The sequence below is a fragment of the Scyliorhinus canicula genome, chromosome 6, assembly GCF_902713615.1.
Source record: "Scyliorhinus canicula chromosome 6, sScyCan1.1, whole genome shotgun sequence".
NCBI lineage: Eukaryota > Metazoa > Chordata > Chondrichthyes > Carcharhiniformes > Scyliorhinidae > Scyliorhinus > Scyliorhinus canicula.
The window spans coordinates 197,439,454-197,458,309 of record NC_052151.1 but is presented as its reverse complement, the minus strand read 5'-3'; the positions used below and the strand labels follow the sequence as shown (position 1 = coordinate 197,458,309).

Genomic DNA, 18,856 nt, shown 5'->3' with positions numbered 1-18,856 from the left:
ATAATCAACCTTTGCCAAAAACCTCAGCATTTGCAAGTGCTGTATTCTTCTATACCCATCCTATCCATGTGTTTGTCAAGATGCCTTTTGAACGCCGTTAATGACAGCCCATTGCAGGCACTCACCACCCTCTACATAAAAGATCTGCCTCACACATCTCCTCTAAACTTTGCCCCACGGAACTTAAACCTTTGCCCACTGGTGACTGACCCCTCTACCCTGGGAAAGAGTGCCTGCCCATCCACTCAATCCATGCCCCTCATAATCTTGTAGACCTCTATCAGGTCACCCCTCAACCACCACCTTTCTAATGAAAACAGTCCAAATCTATTCAGCCTCTCCACATGGCTAATACTCTCCAGACCAGGCAATGTTCTGGACTGGATTGGATTGGATTTGTTTATTGTCACGTGTACCAAGGTACAGTGAAAAGTATTTATTTGAGAGTAGCTCAACAGATCATTAAGTACATGGGAAGAAAAGGGAATAAAAGAAAATACATAATAGGGCAACACAAGGTATACAATGTAACTACATAAGGACTGGCATCGGATGAAGCATGCAGGGTATAGTGTTAATGAGGTCAGTCCATAAGAGGGTCATTTAGGAGTCTGGGAACAGCGGGGAAGAAGCTGTTTATGAGTCTGTTCGTGCGTGTTCTCAGACTTCTGTACCCTGCCCGATGGAAGAAGTTGGAAGAGTGAGTAAACCGGGTGGGAGTGGTCTTTGATTATGCTGCCCACTTTCCCCAGGCAGCGGGGGGTGTAAATAGAGTCACTGGATGGGAGGCAGGTTTGTGTGATGGATGGGCCGGTGTTCACGATTCTCTGAAGTTTCTTGCGGTCTTGAGCCGAGCAGTTGTCATAGCAGGCAGTGATGCAGCCAGATATGGTGCTTTCTATGGTGCATTTGTAAAAGTTGGTCAGGGCTAATGTGGACATGCCGAATTTACTTAGTTTCCTGAGGAAGTATAGGCGCTGTTGTGCTTTCTTGGTGTTAGCGTCGACGTGGGTGGACCAGGACAGATTTTTGGAGATGTGCATCCTGAGGAACTTGAAACTGCTAACCATCTCCACCTCGGCCCCGTTGATGCTGACAGGGGTGTGTACTGTACTTTGCTTCCTGACGTCAATGACCAGCTCTTTAGTTTTACTGGCATTGAGGGAGAGATTGTTGTCGTTACACCACTCCACCAGGTTCTCTATCTCCCTCCTGTAGTCTGACTCGTCGTTATTCGAGATCCGGCCCACTATGGTCGTATCGTCAGCAAACTTGTAGATGGAGTTGGAACCAAATTTTGCCTCGCAGTCGTGTGTGTACAGGGAGTAGAGTAGGGGGCGAGGTATGCAGCCTTGCGGGGCCCCGGTATTGAGGACTATTGTGGAGGAAGTGTTGTTGTTCATTCTTACTGATTGTGCTCTGTTGGTCAGAAAGTCAAGGATCCAGTTGCAGAGTGGGGAGCCAAGTCCTAGGTTTTGGAGCTTTGATATGAGCTTGGCTGGAATTATGGTGTTGAAGGTGAAGATGTCGTCAATAAATAGGAGTCTGATGAAGGAGTCCTTGTTGTCGAGATGCTCTAAGGATGAGTGCAGATTCAGGGAAATGGCGTCTGCTGTGGACTGGTTGCGACAGTATGCAAATTGCAGTGGATCAAGGTGTTCTGGGAGTATGGAGGTGATGCGCAACCTCTCGAAGTACTTCATTACGACTGAAGTCAGGGTTACTGGACGGTTGTCATTGAGGCACATTGCCTAGTTCTTCATTGGCACCGGTATAATCTTCTTTGGCACTAGTAAACCTCCTCTGTACTCTCTCCAAAGCCTCCTGATGCTTCTGATAGTGTGGCAACTAGAATTGTGCGCAGTATTCTAAGTGCGGCCTTACCAAGGTTCTATACATGACTTGACAGTTTTTATACTTGATGCCCCGTCCAATGAAGGCAAGCATACCGTATGCTTTCTTGACTACCTTGTCCACTTGTGAAACCTTCTTCCACCTGATGTGCTGCAGCATGTGCATGGTGCTCACCAGAAGATGACCCAGGAGTCCAATCTCTAAGTTACCACTGTGATGGGGAATGGTTGTGTTGAAAGCAATGCCGAGATGTCAGTGTCTTCCTTATAGTCGTGCTCCAGTATGTTATAGTGGGGGTGGGGGGGGGGGGGGGCATTGTCCTCTCCTTGGCCTCCCCTGAGGGTTCCAAGGCCTCAACATTTAGATAGTAAAACTAGGGAAGGGGCCGTACTGGATTTGGTATTAGAATGGGACCATGCCGGTGGTTGAAGTTTTAGTAGGGGAACATTTCGGAAACCATGACCATAATTCAGTATGTTTTCAGGTACTGTTGGATAAAGATAAGAGTAGTTCACAGGTGAAGGAGCTAAATTTGGGGAAGGCTAATTATAACAATATTAGGCAGGAATTGAAGAATCTATATTGGGGGGGCAGATGTTTGAGGGTATATCAACATCTGGCATGTGGGAGGCTTTCAAATGTCAGTTAATGGGAATTCAGGACCGGCATGTTCCTGTGAGGAAGAAGGATAAATATGGCAAGTTTCGGGCCCCTTGAACAACAAGGTATACTGTGAGCCTAGTCCAAAAGAAAAGAGAAGCATTTGTAATGGCAAGAAGGCTGGGAACAGAAGGCTGGGAACCTGTGAGGAATATAAGGAAAGTAGGAAGTAGGAGTCAAGAGGGCCAAACAGGGTCATGAAAAGCTATTGGCTAACAAGGTCAAGGAAAATCTCAAGGCTTTTTATACGTATATAAAGGGCGCTCGGATAGCCAGGGAAAGGGTTGGCCCACTCAAGGACAGGGGAGGGAATCTATGCATGGAGCCAGAGGAAATAGTGAGGTACTAAATGAGTACTTTGCATCAGTATTCACAAAGGAGAAGGACGTGGCGGATGATGAGTCTGGGGAAGGATGTGTAGATAGTCTGGGTCATATTGAGATTAAAAAGAAGGAGGTGTTGGGCATCTTGAAAGACATTAAGGTAGATAAGTCCCCAGGGTCTGATGGGATCTACCACAGAATACTGACTGAGGCTGGAGAGGAAATTGCTGGGGTCTTGACGGAAATCTTTGTATCCCCACTGGCTACAGGTGAGGTCCCGGAGGACTGGAGAAAAGCCAATGTTGTTCCTTTGTTTAAGAAGTGTAGGAAGGATAATCCAGGAAATTACAGGCCAGTGAGCCTTACATCAGTGGTGGGGAAATTATTGGAGAGGATTCTTCAGGACAAAATTTACGCCTATTTGGAAGCAATGGACATATTTGCAAGAGACAACATGGTTTTGTGAAGGGGAGGTTGTATCTCACTAACTGGATTGAGTTTGTCGAGAAAGTGACGAAGATGATTGATGAAGGTAGGGCAGTGGATGTTGTCTACATGGACTTTAGTAAGGCCTTTGACAAGGTCCCTCATGGCAAACTGGTATAGAAAATGAAGTCACATGGGAGCAGAGGTGGCAAGTTGGATTCAGAACTGGCTCGGTTATAGAAGACAGGAGGTAGCAGTGGAAGGGTGCTTTTCTGAATGGAGAGCTGTGACTAGCGGTGTTCCATAGGAATCCATTCTGGGACATTTTGCTGTTCATGGTATATATAAATGATTTGGAGGAAAATGTAGCTGGTCTGATTAGTAAGTTTGCGGAAGCCACAAAGGTTGGTGAAATTGCAGATAGCGATGAGGAATGTCAGAGGTTACAGCAGGATATAGACTGGTTAGAGACTTGGGCGGAGAGATGGCAGATGGAGTTTAATCCGGACAAATGTAAGGTAATGCATTTTGGAAGGCCTTATACAGTGGGAAATATACAGTAACTGGAACCCTTAAGAGTATTGACAGGCAGAGGGATCTGGGTATACTGGTCGGTAGGTCACTGAAATTGGCAACGCAGGTGGAGAAGGCAGTCACGAAGGCATACGGCATGCTTGTCTTCATCGGCCGGGGCTTTGAGTATAAAAATTGGCAAGTCAAGCTGTAGCTATATAGAACTTTAGTTAGGCCCCATTTGGAATATAGTGTTCAATTCCGGTCGCCACACTACCAGATGGATGTGGAGTCTTTAGAGAGGGTGCAGAAGAGGTTTACCAGGATGTTGCCTGGTATGGAGGGCATTAGCTGTGGATAGATTGACTTTTATTAGTTTCGTACCTCCTTCCTGTCCATTTGATCAATTGGTATGTTTATTATAAAGGACATCCTATTGCTTTTCATCCTCCTAATTCATTATTGTCAGTCTTTCCCTTGTATTGTCCAATATCCTGCTGACTCTTAGTGGCCGTTCGTAAAATCAAGGCTATTTGTTGTAAATCACATACTCACAGCCCAAAGTTATTTATTCTGCCAGCCATATTCCTGAAATTAAAATACTTAGAATTTACAGTGCAGAAGGAAGCCATTCGGCCCATCGAGTCTGCACCAGCTCTTGGAAAGAGCACCCTACCCAAGGTCAACACCTCCACCCTATCCCCATAACCCAGTAACCCCACCCAACACTAAGGGCAATTTTGGACACTAAGGGCAATTTATCATGGCCAATCCACCTAACCTGCAAATCATTGGACTGTAGGAGGAAACCGGAGCACCCGGAGGAAACCACGCACACGCGGGGAGGATGTGCAGACTCCGCACAGACAGTGACCCAAACCGGAATCGAACCTGGGACCCTGGAGCTGTGAAGCATTTGTGCTATCCACAATGCTACCGTCTCTTACTTAGTCATATTTCCCATTCTTTGCTTGACCATTTTGTATCAGCCTGTAAATGGCCGGCTACAACATCCCAACCACCATGAACATCCTTCTTGCAACTACCCTGTCCAGTCCTTCTAAATTTTTATAGGTTTCCATGAGATCTGCCTCATTTTTATGAACTTTAGTGAATGCAATCCTAACCGATTCAATGTCTCCACATACATTAGTCCTGCCATCCCACTACAGCTAGAACATCACTCCTCAGATAAGGAGACCAAAACTGTACCTTGTCTCTCGAATAACTATCAAAATAATTTATGCTAGTGTCATTATATTTTCAGTTTTGCCCTGATAGCAAGTATTATTTCAATGTTGAGGAAGATTCTGTGAATCATGCTATCTTTCGTCAATGTGGCTTAAAATATATTCAAGTTTTAGTTGACGAGATTGGCCCCAATGAATGCTTTGAATTTTGGGGTCTTTCAGGCTGTCTTGAAACAGCTCTATTTTCCCGTTTTGTTGTTTGGTATAGATGAACGAGAACTGGGAACTCTTAAAGTCAAATGATTTTGTACCTTTTTGAACTTTAAATTTCCTTTGCTTCCTCAGGTGATATTCAGATTGGGATGGTGGATCGGAAAGGAAAGCTAGAAGTTGAAGTAATTCGAGCCCGAGGACTAAGTCAAAAAACAGGATCTAAATCACTCCCAGGTAAGGATACTGTGTGCCTGTTTATTCTTCTGATCTTTGCAATGCTGTGAAATCTGGACACAGATGTCATGAAACACACGTTAATCATGTTTGGAAATCTGGTGGTGGAGGTGAAAACACACCACAGATAACTGAAAATCCATAGAATAGCTACAGTGCCACTCAGCCCATCGTACCTGCCCCGACCCTCCGAAAGAGCACTCTACCTCAGCCCACTCTCCCCCACGCTATCCCTGCAACCCCACGGATTGATAATTGCCAATCTACCTAACTTTCACATCTTTGGACTGTGGGAGGGAACCAGACCACCTGGAGGAAACCCACGCAGACAAGGGGGGGAAAGTGCAAACTCCACACAGCCAATCAACCAAGGCTGGAATTGCACCCAGGATGCTGGAGCTGTGAGACAGCAGTGCCAACCACTGCGCCACCATGCTAGCCCACCTACGAACTTTAACAATTATTAGAGATTCGATATTGTATACCAGGAATTCTCAAAGTCTAACAGACAGTTCTTAATTATTAGTCAGGAATTTTACTGCTGAATACTCTTCAAGGCTGCAAGGTGTGCAGCCAATTGGATGCAAACAAGATGGAGCTTCATTATGCTGTCCATTATGCTGAAATTCCAGGGCTAATTTTTCAAAATTGTGCTTCACCCACTGCGAACACATAATAAAAATAAGTGGCAACCTTTCAACAACTAACAGAAAATTGAATTTTAGCTTTAATGTAGTTTATTTGAAAGACTCCACACAACTTAGTTTAGTCATCTGAGGATGGGATTTAGTTTGATTATGTAATAATATAATTCACATACTAAATAAACACAGACTGCAAAGAAGTGCCTACTTTAATATTAATGCAAAATCATAGTTATATATTAAAATTCATAACAACAATAAATTGACGGACATTGCTAATTCCTGAACCTGAAAAGTTCTGCCGTGGTTTTTGGCTGTCAGCTTCCTCCTTCCGAGGCTGTGACTGCTCCTAGAAATCTGAAAAGGTACAACCCATGTGACTCGATCATTAAATCTTCAGGGTTCTATTAAATATGTACGGGTTCATTGGAGCTGAGAGGCACCTGGGGCGGGATTCTCCCAACGGGCGGCTAAGTGCCGACGCCGGAGAAAAAACGGGAGTGTTTTACTCCGGCATCGGCACCCGTTCCGGGACCCCATTCTGCGGCTCACAGGGGGCTAGGATGGCGTTGGAGCAGCCTACGCCGCTCCAGCTGCCGATCCCTGGGGCAGCATGGTAGCATGGTGGTTAGCATAAATGCTTCACAGCTCCAGGGTCCCAGGTTCGATTCCCGGCTGGGTCACTGTCTGTGTGGAGTCTGCACGTCCTCCCCGTGTGTGCGTGGGTTTTCTCCGGGTGCTCCGGTTTCCTCCCACAGTCCAAAGATGTGCGGGTTAGGTGGAATGGCCATGCTAAATTGCCCATAGTGTCCTAAAAAGTAAGGTTAAGGGGAGGTTGTTGGGTTACGGGTATAGGGTGGATACGTGGGTTTGAGTAGGGTGATCATTGCTCGGCACAACATCGAGGGCCGAAGGGCCTGTTCTGTGCTGTACTGTTCTATGTTCTATCCCGGCCTGAACCTGGGCCAGCCCCAACTAGCACAGGCGCAGTGGCCGCCTTCCAAATGCGCAGGGCTACAAGAGCCGGCGTGGAGGAAAGGAGGCCGGGGGGCAAAGAGGCCGGCCCACCGATCGGTGGGCCCTGATCGTGGGCCAGGCTACTACGGAGGTGCCCCCCCCCCCCAGGGTCGGACCCTCCCTCCCCTCGCACAGGCCGCCCCCGGACCCTTCAACATCGAGGTCCCGCCGACTCAGAGGATGTTAGAACGGCGCCGGTGAGAGTCGGCTTTTCGTGACGGCCGCTCAGCCCATTCGGGCCGGAGAGTCGGCGCATACGCCGGCACTGGCGCTGCGCCAACCACGCTGGTGCCAAAGGCGCCGATTCTCCGGCGGGGGGTTTGCAGAATTCCGCCCCTGATTTTCCTGATATTATTAGAGTTTGCTTCTACTGGGTTATTCTTTAAAGAAACATATAGACTTTTAAAAAATCTTTTTATTCTCCTCATTTTCAACATTTGCGTCAAATAAACAACAAAAGAAAAAACAAACAAAAAACAAATCTAATAAAAATTCCCCAAACAAAACCAGCTCCCCCCCTCAATATTTAGCACAGTGGGCTAAACAGCTGTCTTGTAAAGCAGAACAAGGCCAGCAGCGGGGATCAATTCCCGTACCAGCCTCCCCAAACAGGCGCCGGAATGTGGCGACTAGGGGCTTTTCACAGTAACTTCATTGAAGCCTACTCGTGACAATAAGCGATTTTCATTCATTTCATTTCAATATACTGACCAAAACATCCTCCCATGTGTTCCAGGTAAAAAATTAACAGTCAATCAGTAAACAGTGTAATCAAAAACAACAATAACCCCAAACCCTCTTCCTCCCCCTCCCCCGAATATTCAATGGCAACCATTTCTCAAAAGTGCGTAATAAACAGTACACATAGAACATGGAACAGTGTTCAACATTTGCGTCAAATAAACAACAAAAGAAAAAACAAACAAAAAACAAATCTAATAAAAATTCCCCAAACAAAACCAGCTCCCCCCCTCAATATTTAGCACAGTGGGCTAAACAGCTGTCTTGTAAAGCAGAACAAGGCCAGCAGCGGGGACAAATGTTGAACAGTGTTGAACAGCACACAACAGGCCCTTCGGCCCTCGATGTTGTACCGAGCATTGTCCGAAACCAGGATCAAGCTATCCCACTCCCTGTCATTCTGGTATGCTCCATGTGCCAATCCAATAACCGCTTGAAAGTTCCTAAAGTGTCTGTCTCCACTATCACAGCAGGCAGTCTATTCCACACCCTAATCACTCTCTGAGTAAAGAACCTACCTCGGACATCCCTCCTATATCTCCCACCCTGAACCTTATAGTTATGCCCCCTTGTAACAGCTACATCCACCCGAGGAAATAGTCTCTGAACATCTACTCTATCTATCCCCCTTATCATCTTATAAACATCTATTAAGTCGCCTCTCATCCTCCGCTCCAAAGAGAAAAGCCCTAGCTCCCTCAACCTTTCCTCATAAGACCTATCCTGCAAACCAGGCAGCATCCTGGTAAATCTCCTGTGCACCCTTTCCAATGCTTCCACATCCTTCCTATGGTGAGGTGACCAGAACTGCACACAATACTCCAAATGTGGTCTCACCAGGGTCATGTACAGTTGCAGCATAACCCCACGACTCTTAAACTCAAGCCCCCTGTTAATAAACGCTAACACATGATAGGCCTTCTTCACGGCTCTATCCACTTGAGTGGCAACCTTCAGAGATCTGTGGACATGAACCCCAAGATCTCTCTGTTCCTCCACATTCCTCAGAACCCTGCCATTGACCCTGTAATAAGCATTCAAATTTTTTCTACCAAAATGAATCACCTCGCACTTAGAACATAAGAACATAAGAACTAGGAGCAGGAGTAGGCCATCTGGCCCCTCGAGCCTGCTCCGCCATTCAATTAGATCATGGCTGATCTTTTGTGGACTCAGCTCCACTTTCCGGCCCGAACACCATAACCCTTAATCCCTTTATTCTTCAAAAAACTATCTATCTTTACTTATCAGGGTTAAACTCCATCTGCCATTTTTTGGCCCAGCTCTGCATCCTATCAATGTCTCTTTGCAGCCTATAACAGCCCTCCACTTCATCCACTAATCCACCAATCTTGGTGTCATCAGCAAATTTACTAACCCACCCTTCAGCCTCCTCCTCCAAGTCATTGATAAAAATCACAAATAGCAGAGGACCCAGCACTGATCCCTGTGGTACACCGCTGGTAACTGGTCTCCAGTCTGAAAATTTTCCAGCCACCACCACCCTCTGTCTTCTATGTGATAGCCAGTTACTTATCCAATTGGCCAAATTTCCCTCTATCCCACACTTCCTTACTTTCTTCATAAGCCGACCATGGGGAACCTTATCAAAGTTCCCCTTACTAAAATCCATGGATACGACATCAACTGCTCAACCTTCATCTGCACACTTAGTTACCTCCTCAAAGAATACATGAATTGTAGAACCCCTCCGTCATCCCCCTCAGCTCAAATTTCATCTTCTCGAGACAAAACCTTGGCCAAAGCCCTCAGCATTTCCAAGTGCCGTATCCCTCTATATTCATGTGTTTGTTGAGATGCCTTTTGAACGCCGTTAATGTATCTGTTTCCACAACCTCCCATGGCAATGCGTTCCAGGCACTCAGCACCCTCTGTGTAAAAAACCTGCCTCGCACATCTCCTTGAAACTTTGCCCCACGGGCCTTAAACCTATGCCCCCTGATGGCTGACCCCTCCACCCTGGGAAAGAGTGCCTGCCCATCCATTCTATCCATGCACCTCATAATCTTGTAGACCTCTATCAGGTCACCCCTCAACCTCTATCTTTCTAATGAAAATAGTCTGAGTCTATTCAGTCTCTCCGCATAGCTAACCCTCCAGACCAGGCAAAATCCTGGTAAACCTCCTCTGCACCCTCTCCAGAGCCTCCACATTGTTCTGGTAATGGTGACCAGAATTGCGCGCAATATTCCAAGTGCGGCCTTACATTGGTTCTATACAACTACAGCATGAGTCGCCAGCTTTTATACTCGATGCCCCATCCAATGAAGGCAAGCATTCTGTATGCTTTTTTGACTACCTTGTCCACTTGTGTTGCCACTTTCAAAGTTCGGTGGACCTCCACGCCCAGATCTCTCTGACTTTCTATATTCCTAAGAGTTTTGCATTTACTGCATATTTCCCCTCTATGGCAGACCTACCAAAATGCATTACCTCACGTTTGTCTAGATTAAACTCCATTGCCATTTCTCTGCCCAAGTCTCCAACCTATCTATATCCTGCTGTATCCTCTGATAGTCCCCTGCAACTTCACCTAACTTGATGTCATCCGCGAACTTACTAATCAGACCAGCTACATGTGCCTCCAAAACGTTTAGATATACGACAAACAGGCCCCAGCACAGATCCCTGTGGAACACCAATAGTCACAACCTTCCATTCAGAAAAATATCCTTCTACTGCTACCTTCTGTGACTGAGCCAGTTCTGTATCCATCTTGCCACCTCACCTCTGATCCCCTGTGACATCACCTTTTGTAACAGTCTGTCATGAGGCACCTTGTCAAAGGCTTTAGTGAAGTCCATGTAAACAACATCCACCGCCCTCCTCTCATCAATCATCTTGGTTTAGCTCACTCAGCTAAATCGCTGGCTTTTAAAGCAGACCAAGCAGGCCAGCAGCACGGTTCGATTCCCGTACCAGCCTCCCCAGACAGGCGCCGGAATCTGGCGACTAGGGGCTTTTCACAGTGACATCCACACTTCATTGAAGCCTACTCGTGACAATAAGCGATTTTCATTTCATTTTAATTTCACCTCCTCAAAAAACTCGATGTGAGGCCTTCGCAAAACCATCGCTTTCTAACGCTAATGAATCCATTTGTTTCCAAATGGGTATGAATCCTATCCCTGAGAATTCTCTCCCATAATTTACCGACTACAGACATAAGGCTCACCAGCCTACAGTTTCCAGGATTATCCTTGCGACCTTTCTTAAACAGCGCTACCAGATTAGCTATTCTCCAGTCCTCTGGGATCTCACCTGTAGCCAATGAGGATACAAAGATGTCAGTCAGGGGCCCAGCAATTTCCTCCCTTGCTTCCCTCAATATTCTGTGGTAAATACCCTTCGGCCCATAGACATAGACATAGGACATAGAACAGTACAGCACAGAACAGGCCCTTCGGCCCTCGATGTTGTGCCGAGCAATGATCACCCTACTCAAACCCACGTATCCACCCTATACCCGTAACCCAACAACCCCCCCCTTAACCTTACTTTTTAGGACACTACGGGCAATTTAGCATGGCCAATCCACCTAACCCGCACATCTTTGGACTGTGGGAGGAAACCGGAGCACCCGGAGGAAACCCACGCACACACGGGGAGGACGTGCAGACTCCACACAGACAGTGACCCAGCCGGGAATCGAACCTGGGACCCTGGAGCTGTGAAGCATTTATGCTAACCACCATGCTACCATGCTGCCCCCAAGAGACTTATCTACCTTAATATCTTTTAAAAGATGTAGTACCTCCTCCTTTTCGATGTCAACGTGACCCAGTCTATCCATACATCCTACCCAAGGATCATCTTCCACAAAGCCAATGGGCTGGTTTCTCCGATTCTGGGGCGTTATCCCCACGCTGCCACGGGATCGGTGGTGTTTTACGCCAGGAAAACTGGCGCAAAACAGCCACCAATTCCCCACTTTGCTGGGGGCTAGCGTGCTGGCTCTAGCTGCCAATAAGCCTGGAGAAATGACGGTCCTTGGCCTTTGCCCCCCCACCCGCCCCGACTGGGCAAGTGAGCGTGGCTGCGCTCTGTCCATCCTTAGCTCTTGTTCCAGATTCCAATCTCCTGCCACTATTAGCTCGTGCAAATCCGGGTCCGGAATGGCCCCCAGCACCTTCCTCACAAATCCTGCATCATTCCAGTTAGCGCCATACACACTTGCCAAAGCCACCCAATGCCCCTGTTACTATCAAGTATCTTCCCCCCCCCCCCTGGTCCACCACCACCTTCTCCATCTGGAACCTCACACTCTTACCCACCAAAACTGCTACCCCCTGCACCCAGCTGTTGAACCCCAAATGAAATACTTGGTCACTCAGCTCTTCCTGAGCATCACAGGGTCTTTCACCTTCAGGTGAGTCTCCTGGAGTATGACAACATCGGCCTTTAAGCTTTTTAAGTGCACAAACACACTTGACCTCTTCACTGGCCCTCCCCCAAACCCATCACGTTCCACATAACTATCCTGATTGGGCGTCTCTCACCTCGGCCCCCCCCCCCCCCCCCACACCCCCTCACCCCTCCTACCCCCTCACCCCTCCTGTCCGCCATAATCACAACTCCAGGCCCTGCCCACTGGACCTGGCCTGTGTTGTGTTATGTACTCTGGGATAACACAGGCTGCAGCTGGATGCAGCTTTAACCAAAAGATACTCCAGACCTTGAAGTTAGTTCAATCTGATTTATTCAACCAGTAGCACAGTTAGCACAGTTCTCTATGAGTTCGACTCTCTGCTAACCTAAGTGTGGTTACTCTGTCTGACTGAACCAGACCAGCTCTTAGCCATGTGCTGGAGGTGTCATGTCCTGTTCTCTGTGTTCATTAGCTGCCTGTCTATACCAGTCAGTATATCATTATCTGCATGTCTGCATATCATGACATCCCACTTTTTTTTATGTCTTGTTGGCACATGGGAACATACTTACATGTGGTGGCATATATTAACATATTTACAAGCAATGGCATATGTGAACGTATTTACATGTGAAGACAGCTGTCTAATATGAGAAAACAGAACATAGCAAACAAAACAAATGTTCATAAGTCCAGTCTCTGTGGCTTGTGTCTGATCCTGGTTGACCGCCGGAGAGGTGGTGGTGGGGACGACAGTGCCTTGATAGGCGGGATTGAAGCCTGACTGGTGGCCTCGTAGTTCGAGGTATCAGGAGGTGGCAAAAGAACAGAAGAAAATGGAGAAGAATGTGGTTGAGGGCAGGCAACATTGTGCTGTGCCCGTCTGTTTCGTCGCACAACAGAACCATCAGCCAGACACACAATATACAAGCGGGGGCAGCCTGTCGAACAACGACAGCTGGAGGTGACCAGCCTCCATCAGGGATCTTGATCCTGATAGTGTCTGCCGGGGATAACACCGGCAAATCGGTGGCATAAGCATCATAGCCCTGTTTTTCTGGTTTCGGAGTTGCTGCACCTTCTGCAGCACTGGGAGGTGATCCAGGTTGGGCAAGTGTATGGCTGGAAGTGTCGTCCGCAGGTCCCTGTTCATCAGGAGTTGAGCCGGCGACATGCCATTGGACAGTGGGGTCGCCCTGTACGCAAGCAGCGCAAGGTGAATGTCAGACGCAGAATCCGCGGCCTTGCAGATGAGCTGTTTCACAATGTGCACCCCTTTCTCAACCTTCCCATTGGACTGCGGATAGTGTGGGCTCGAAATGACATGTTTTAAATGGTATGACTTGACAAACATAGACCATTCTTGGCTGTTGAACCAGGGGCCATTTCATGACAGTGAGTGGGCGACTAGGGGCTTTTCACAGTAACTTCATTGAAGCCTACCCGTGACAATAAGCGATTTTAATTTCATTTCATTTTCATAAGATGCCGGGAGGGTGCTAGCACACAGCTGCACCTGTGATTCAATCTGCCGGATGATCTCCCACGGTTCACTAGGCAATGCAGTGGAGCGGGACAATGCATCAGCGATGATGAGCTCCTTGCCAGGCATGTGCACTAAATCAAAGTCGTACCTTCTGAGTTTGAGGTGGATGCACTGCAACCGAGGCGTCATGTCGTTCCTTGTGGATAATGTGGACCAGAGGCCTATGATCCTTCTCGACAGTGAATGTCGGCAGGCCGTAGACATAGTCGTGAAACCTGAGAATGCCAGTGAGAAGACCTTTTCTATTCGTGCATACCTTGTTTCGGTGGACATCATGGCCCTCGATGCATAGGCTACCGGTGCTCAGGATGAAGTGACATCGCGTTGAAGCAGCAATACCATCCTGGCTCGCATCCTTCGTCTCCCTGTCTGGGTCGAAAAATGCCAAGACGGGTGCAGTGGTGAGCTTGGCTTTCAGCTCCATCCACTCTGCCTGATGTGCTGCCTTCCACTCAAAGGCAGTGGACTTTTCTACCGAGTTTCGTAGGGCCGTGGTGTGTGAGGCCAGGGTTGGGATGAACTTGTCCAGAAAATTGACCATGCCCAGGAAGCTCAACATTGCCTTGTTGGCTTCAGGGATCTTCATGGCTTCGATGGCCTTGACCTTGTCTGTGTCCAGGTGCACGCCCTGCTGAGAGATCTGATCACCAAGGAACTTGTGTCGACATGCCAAAGCAACATTTGGACCTGTTCAGCTTGTGGCCATTGGCATGGACACGGCGGAATAGCTGCTGGAGACGGGAAACATGCTCTTCAGGGGTTGTGGACCATATGATGATGTCGTCCACGTACACACAAACCCCATCAATGCCCTCCATCATCTGCTCCATGATGCGATGGAAGATCTCCGATGCCGAGACAATGCCAAACGGCATACGGTTATAGCAGTACCTGCCAAACGGTGTGTTGAAGGTACAGAGCCTTCTGCTGAACTCATCAAGCTGGATTTGCCAAAATCCATGTGACGCATTTAACTTGGTAAAAAAACGTGCATGTGCCATCTCACTGGTGAGTTCCTCCCGCTTCGGGATGGGGTAGTGTTCACACATTATATTCTTATTGACATCCTTGGGATCAATGCAGATGTGCAGGTCTCCGAAGGTTTTCTAACACATGCCATCGAGCTGACCCAGTCAGTCGGTTTTGCTGAAGATCCTTGAGCTGTGCCTTCAGGCGCTCCCTCAGCGGAGCCGGGACCCGGCGTGGTGCGTGGACAACTGGCTTGGCAGCAGGTCATAGCAGAATCTTGTATCGAAATGGCAGCGTACCCATCCTGTCGAACACATCCGGATACTGACCGAGGATGCCGTCAGTGCCGGTCTGAAGATCCACATTGCAGGATGTTGTTGTTCAAACCTGCTGCATGAGGTTCAGCTGCTTGCAGGCCTGCGCGCCAAGTAGGGATGCCCTTCCTGGCTTGACAATTTCAAAATGTAACCGAGCATGGGTGCTCCGGTTGTAGACGAGTAAATGGCAGGATCCCAATGCCGTGATGACATTTCTGTTGTACTCCAGGAGCCTGCAGGCTGCTGGAAGGACCTTGGGGGGCTTCTTGATGCGTTTGAAATCTGCCTGTGAGAGGAGGTTGGCAGAAGTACCTGTGTCCAGCTTAAGCGACATGGAGCAGTGGTTGACCTGCATCACCGCACGTCATTCATCCGCAGAATCCACAGTGAGGATGGATTGAATTTGTGATGAGTTGGATGTGGTATTTTCACATTTGGTAATGATGCCCACACAGTGGGCGGAGTCCAGGCATTCTGCCTCTTGATCCGTTGTGCTGCCAGGATCAGAATCCTGTAATCGTTGTTGTACACTCTGAACGCACTGTCGTCGGAATTGCTGGCCCGTGACAGGTGGTACAGACCTGTGTACGGCTGCATAGTGTCCAGGCTTCCCACAGTTTAAACATTGCCTGCACAGCTAGTGGGCATTGCCCAAGTTCGAGCACATCATGATGTCGGCGTCCTGACACTCATCGCACATGCACAGTGCGGGTGTCGGCTGCTTCGTTATCCCGTTCGCATTGCGTATGCATGGGGCCCCGGGAAAAGCATGCGAAATGGCCGCTTTCATCAATGCTGAGGCGCTGCATCCAGGAGATGGCCTGCACACTCCCTGCCTTGTGGGAGGCAAGTTTCTCATTTTCAGCCGATTTGTATTGGGAATACCGATTTTTGCGTGCTCATGCACTGTGCATGTTTCAATCGTGACTGGCAGGGTCATCTGCTTGATTTTCAATAGCTGCTCTCTCAGAGGATCAGAGTGAACTCCAAAACGATTTGGTCTCTGATCATGGAGTCAGCGATATCACCAAAGTTGCAGGACAGCGCTAGCAGGCAGATGTTAGTTAAGAAGGAGTTGAAAGATTCATTGTTACCTTGTAGACGCTGTTTGAATATGTAGCGCTCGAAGATTTCATTGATTTCCACTTCATAGTGACTGCCAAACTTGTCCAGGATGGTCTGAAACTTTGTCTTGTCCTGGCTTTTGGTGAAGTGAAAAGAGTTGAAGAGTTTGATGGCTTGATCACCCGCTGTTGAGAGGAGAAGCGAGAACTTCCTTGCATCAGATGCACCTATGAGGTCTGAAGCTTCGATGTCCAGCAGAAACATTTGCTTGAATGCCCGCCAGTTGGCACTGAGATTGCCGGAGGCCCTGAGCTGGTGAGGAGCCTGAATCTTCTCAATGGTGCCGGGATACATTCGCTGGTCGTCACGGAACGGACTGAGGTAAACCACCTGGATTAAGCAGTCTCCTGGTAGCATGTCGTGTTATGAACTCTGGGATAACACAGGCTGCAACTGGATGCAGCTTTAATAAAAAGATACTCCAGACCTTGAAGTTAGTTCAATCTGATTTATTGAACCAGTCGCACAGTTAGCACAGTTCCCAATGAGTTCAACTCTCTGCTAACCTCTGTCTGACTGAACCAGACTAGCTCTTAGCACGTGCTGGAAGTGTGATACTGTGAATACATCCTAACTCACTCTGTAGATATTCATCAGTGGAAAAAGGCGGAGTGCGAGTGCCTCGTGCCTTTTATAGAGAGATACCACCCCTGAGTGTCCTGCCTGCTCATTGGTCATGTCCTGTTCTCTGTGTTCATTAGCTGCCTGTCTGTGCCTGTCTGTATATCATTATTTTCATGTCTGCATATCATATCAGCCCGCCCCGTCCCTTTGTTGCCATCAAGACCCTTACACGGACCCCCAGAATTCCCCCATCCACTTCCTCTCGAAAACACCTCACCCAGTATTAGTCCCCTCCCCCCCAATTTTCACACCTTCTTGGCCAGCATTTATTGCCCATCTCTAATCGCCCTTGAAACCTATTCGCCCAGGCTCCAGTGTCAGCAGCCCCACCCCCCATCATATTCCTGTTCACTAGCCAGCTGGCTGGAGTGGAGGCCGCTGCTTCACTCCCCTCCAAACCTTTCCCCAACCCGGTCCCAGGAAAACAAAGAAATTCCCTTCCAACAAACAAACCCAGTGCAAACACACAAACCCCAGAAAATTGTCATTGCAAAGAATCCCAAATTCTACCTTGCCCAAATAGGCAACTTCACCCCATTCAACACATATAACAACATGAATTAAAAACAGAACTATATACAATCTTCCATCCCCCCCCCCCCCCCCCCCACTGTCAGTCCAAGACCCACTATGCCGAATCGCACACCGCTATTATACAATGCAATCTTCATGGAGCTTAGAATGTACATAGAACATAGAAGGAGGCCATTCGGCCCATCGAGTCTGCACCAACCCATTTGAGCCCTCACCTCCACCCTATCCCCGTAACCCACCCCTCCTAACCTTTTGTTTGGTCACTAAGTGCAATTTATCATAGCCAATCCACCTAACCTGCATGTCTTTGGACTGCGGGAAGAAACCGGAGCACCCGGAGGAAACCCACGCAGACACGGGTAGAACGTGGAGAAGGTCACAGACAGTGACCCAGCGGGGAATCGAACCTGGGACCCTGGCGCTGTGAAGACACAGTGCTATCCACTCGTGCTACTGTGCTGCCCAGAACTATACACAATCTTCCATCCCCCTAATCTCAGTCCAAGACCGATCCTCAGTCCCATTTCCAGTCCCAGTTCACTCGGCAGAAGGCTGTCCGTCTCCTCACCAACTCCACAGTTAAGTTTTGGTATATAGGTATACCAACTCCAGCCCACTGCACCTCCTGCTTCTGCTTTGCCCAACTCAGGACCTTCTCCTTCACATGGTCCCTATGGAAACGAATGATCACCGCTCTTGGCGGCACATTCACCTTCAGTTTAGGCCTCAATGACCGATGAGCCAGATCCAGTTAGTACCGGGTGGGATCCTCCCCCTCCCCCAACACCTCCGCCAACATCTTGGCAAAGTACTCAGTCAGCCCCGGGCCCTCCACCCTTCGGACAGGCCCATGATTCTCAGATTTTGTCGCCTAGATCTATTTTCAGGTCCTCCACCTTGGCTCGCAGACTTTTCATAGAATCATCGAATTTACAGTGCTGAAGGAGGCCATCGTTGGCTTCGATCACCCTCTGCAGCTCCTCACCCATCGAGGTGAGCTAATCGCTGTGTTGAGACAAGGCCTCCTCCACGACTTTCAGTTTCTCACCCGGCTCCCACATCTCCGCCTTCACCGGGGTAATCGCCTCCTCCACCAGCACCTTCAATGCCGCCGTCAACTCCTTCCTCATCACCTCCATGTGCTTTGCAAACTGCATTTCAAACTCCACGGCCATCACCTCAGTGACCTTTTCTGCCGTGAACCATGTGGTCCCACGCAGTGACCTAACCTCCACCATCTTTCCAGTTGCTGAGCTGACTCTTTCGCTCAATGGCGCACCTTGTTAGGTTATGCTGCAATTGTATAAGGTGTTAGTGCGGCCACACCTGGAGTATTGTGTTCAGTTTTGGTCTCCGTACTTGAGAAAGGACGTACTGGCGCTGGAGGGTGTGCAGAGGAGATTCACTAGGTTAATCCCAGAGCTGAAGGGGTTGGATTATGAGGAGAGGTTGAGTAGACTGGGACTGTACTCGTTGGAATTTAGAAGGATGAGGGGGGATCTTATAGAAACATTTAAAATTATGAAGGGAATAGAT

The 18,856-nt window shown here is 48.3% G+C and overlaps 1 protein-coding gene across 34 annotated transcripts in view; it reads left to right on the top strand.

Moving 5' to 3' along the window:
• LOC119967772 (regulating synaptic membrane exocytosis protein 1-like) overlaps positions 1-18,856 on the top strand; it is a 1,070,524-nt gene that overhangs the window by 1,019,087 nt on the left and 32,581 nt on the right. For all 34 annotated transcript variants that reach the window (XM_038800731.1, XM_038800737.1, XM_038800741.1 and 31 more), the window contains one exon: positions 5,312-5,413. In XM_038800731.1, coding sequence (XP_038656659.1) covers positions 5,312-5,413 — 102 coding nt within the window. The remainder of the gene's footprint in view (positions 1-5,311; positions 5,414-18,856) is intronic.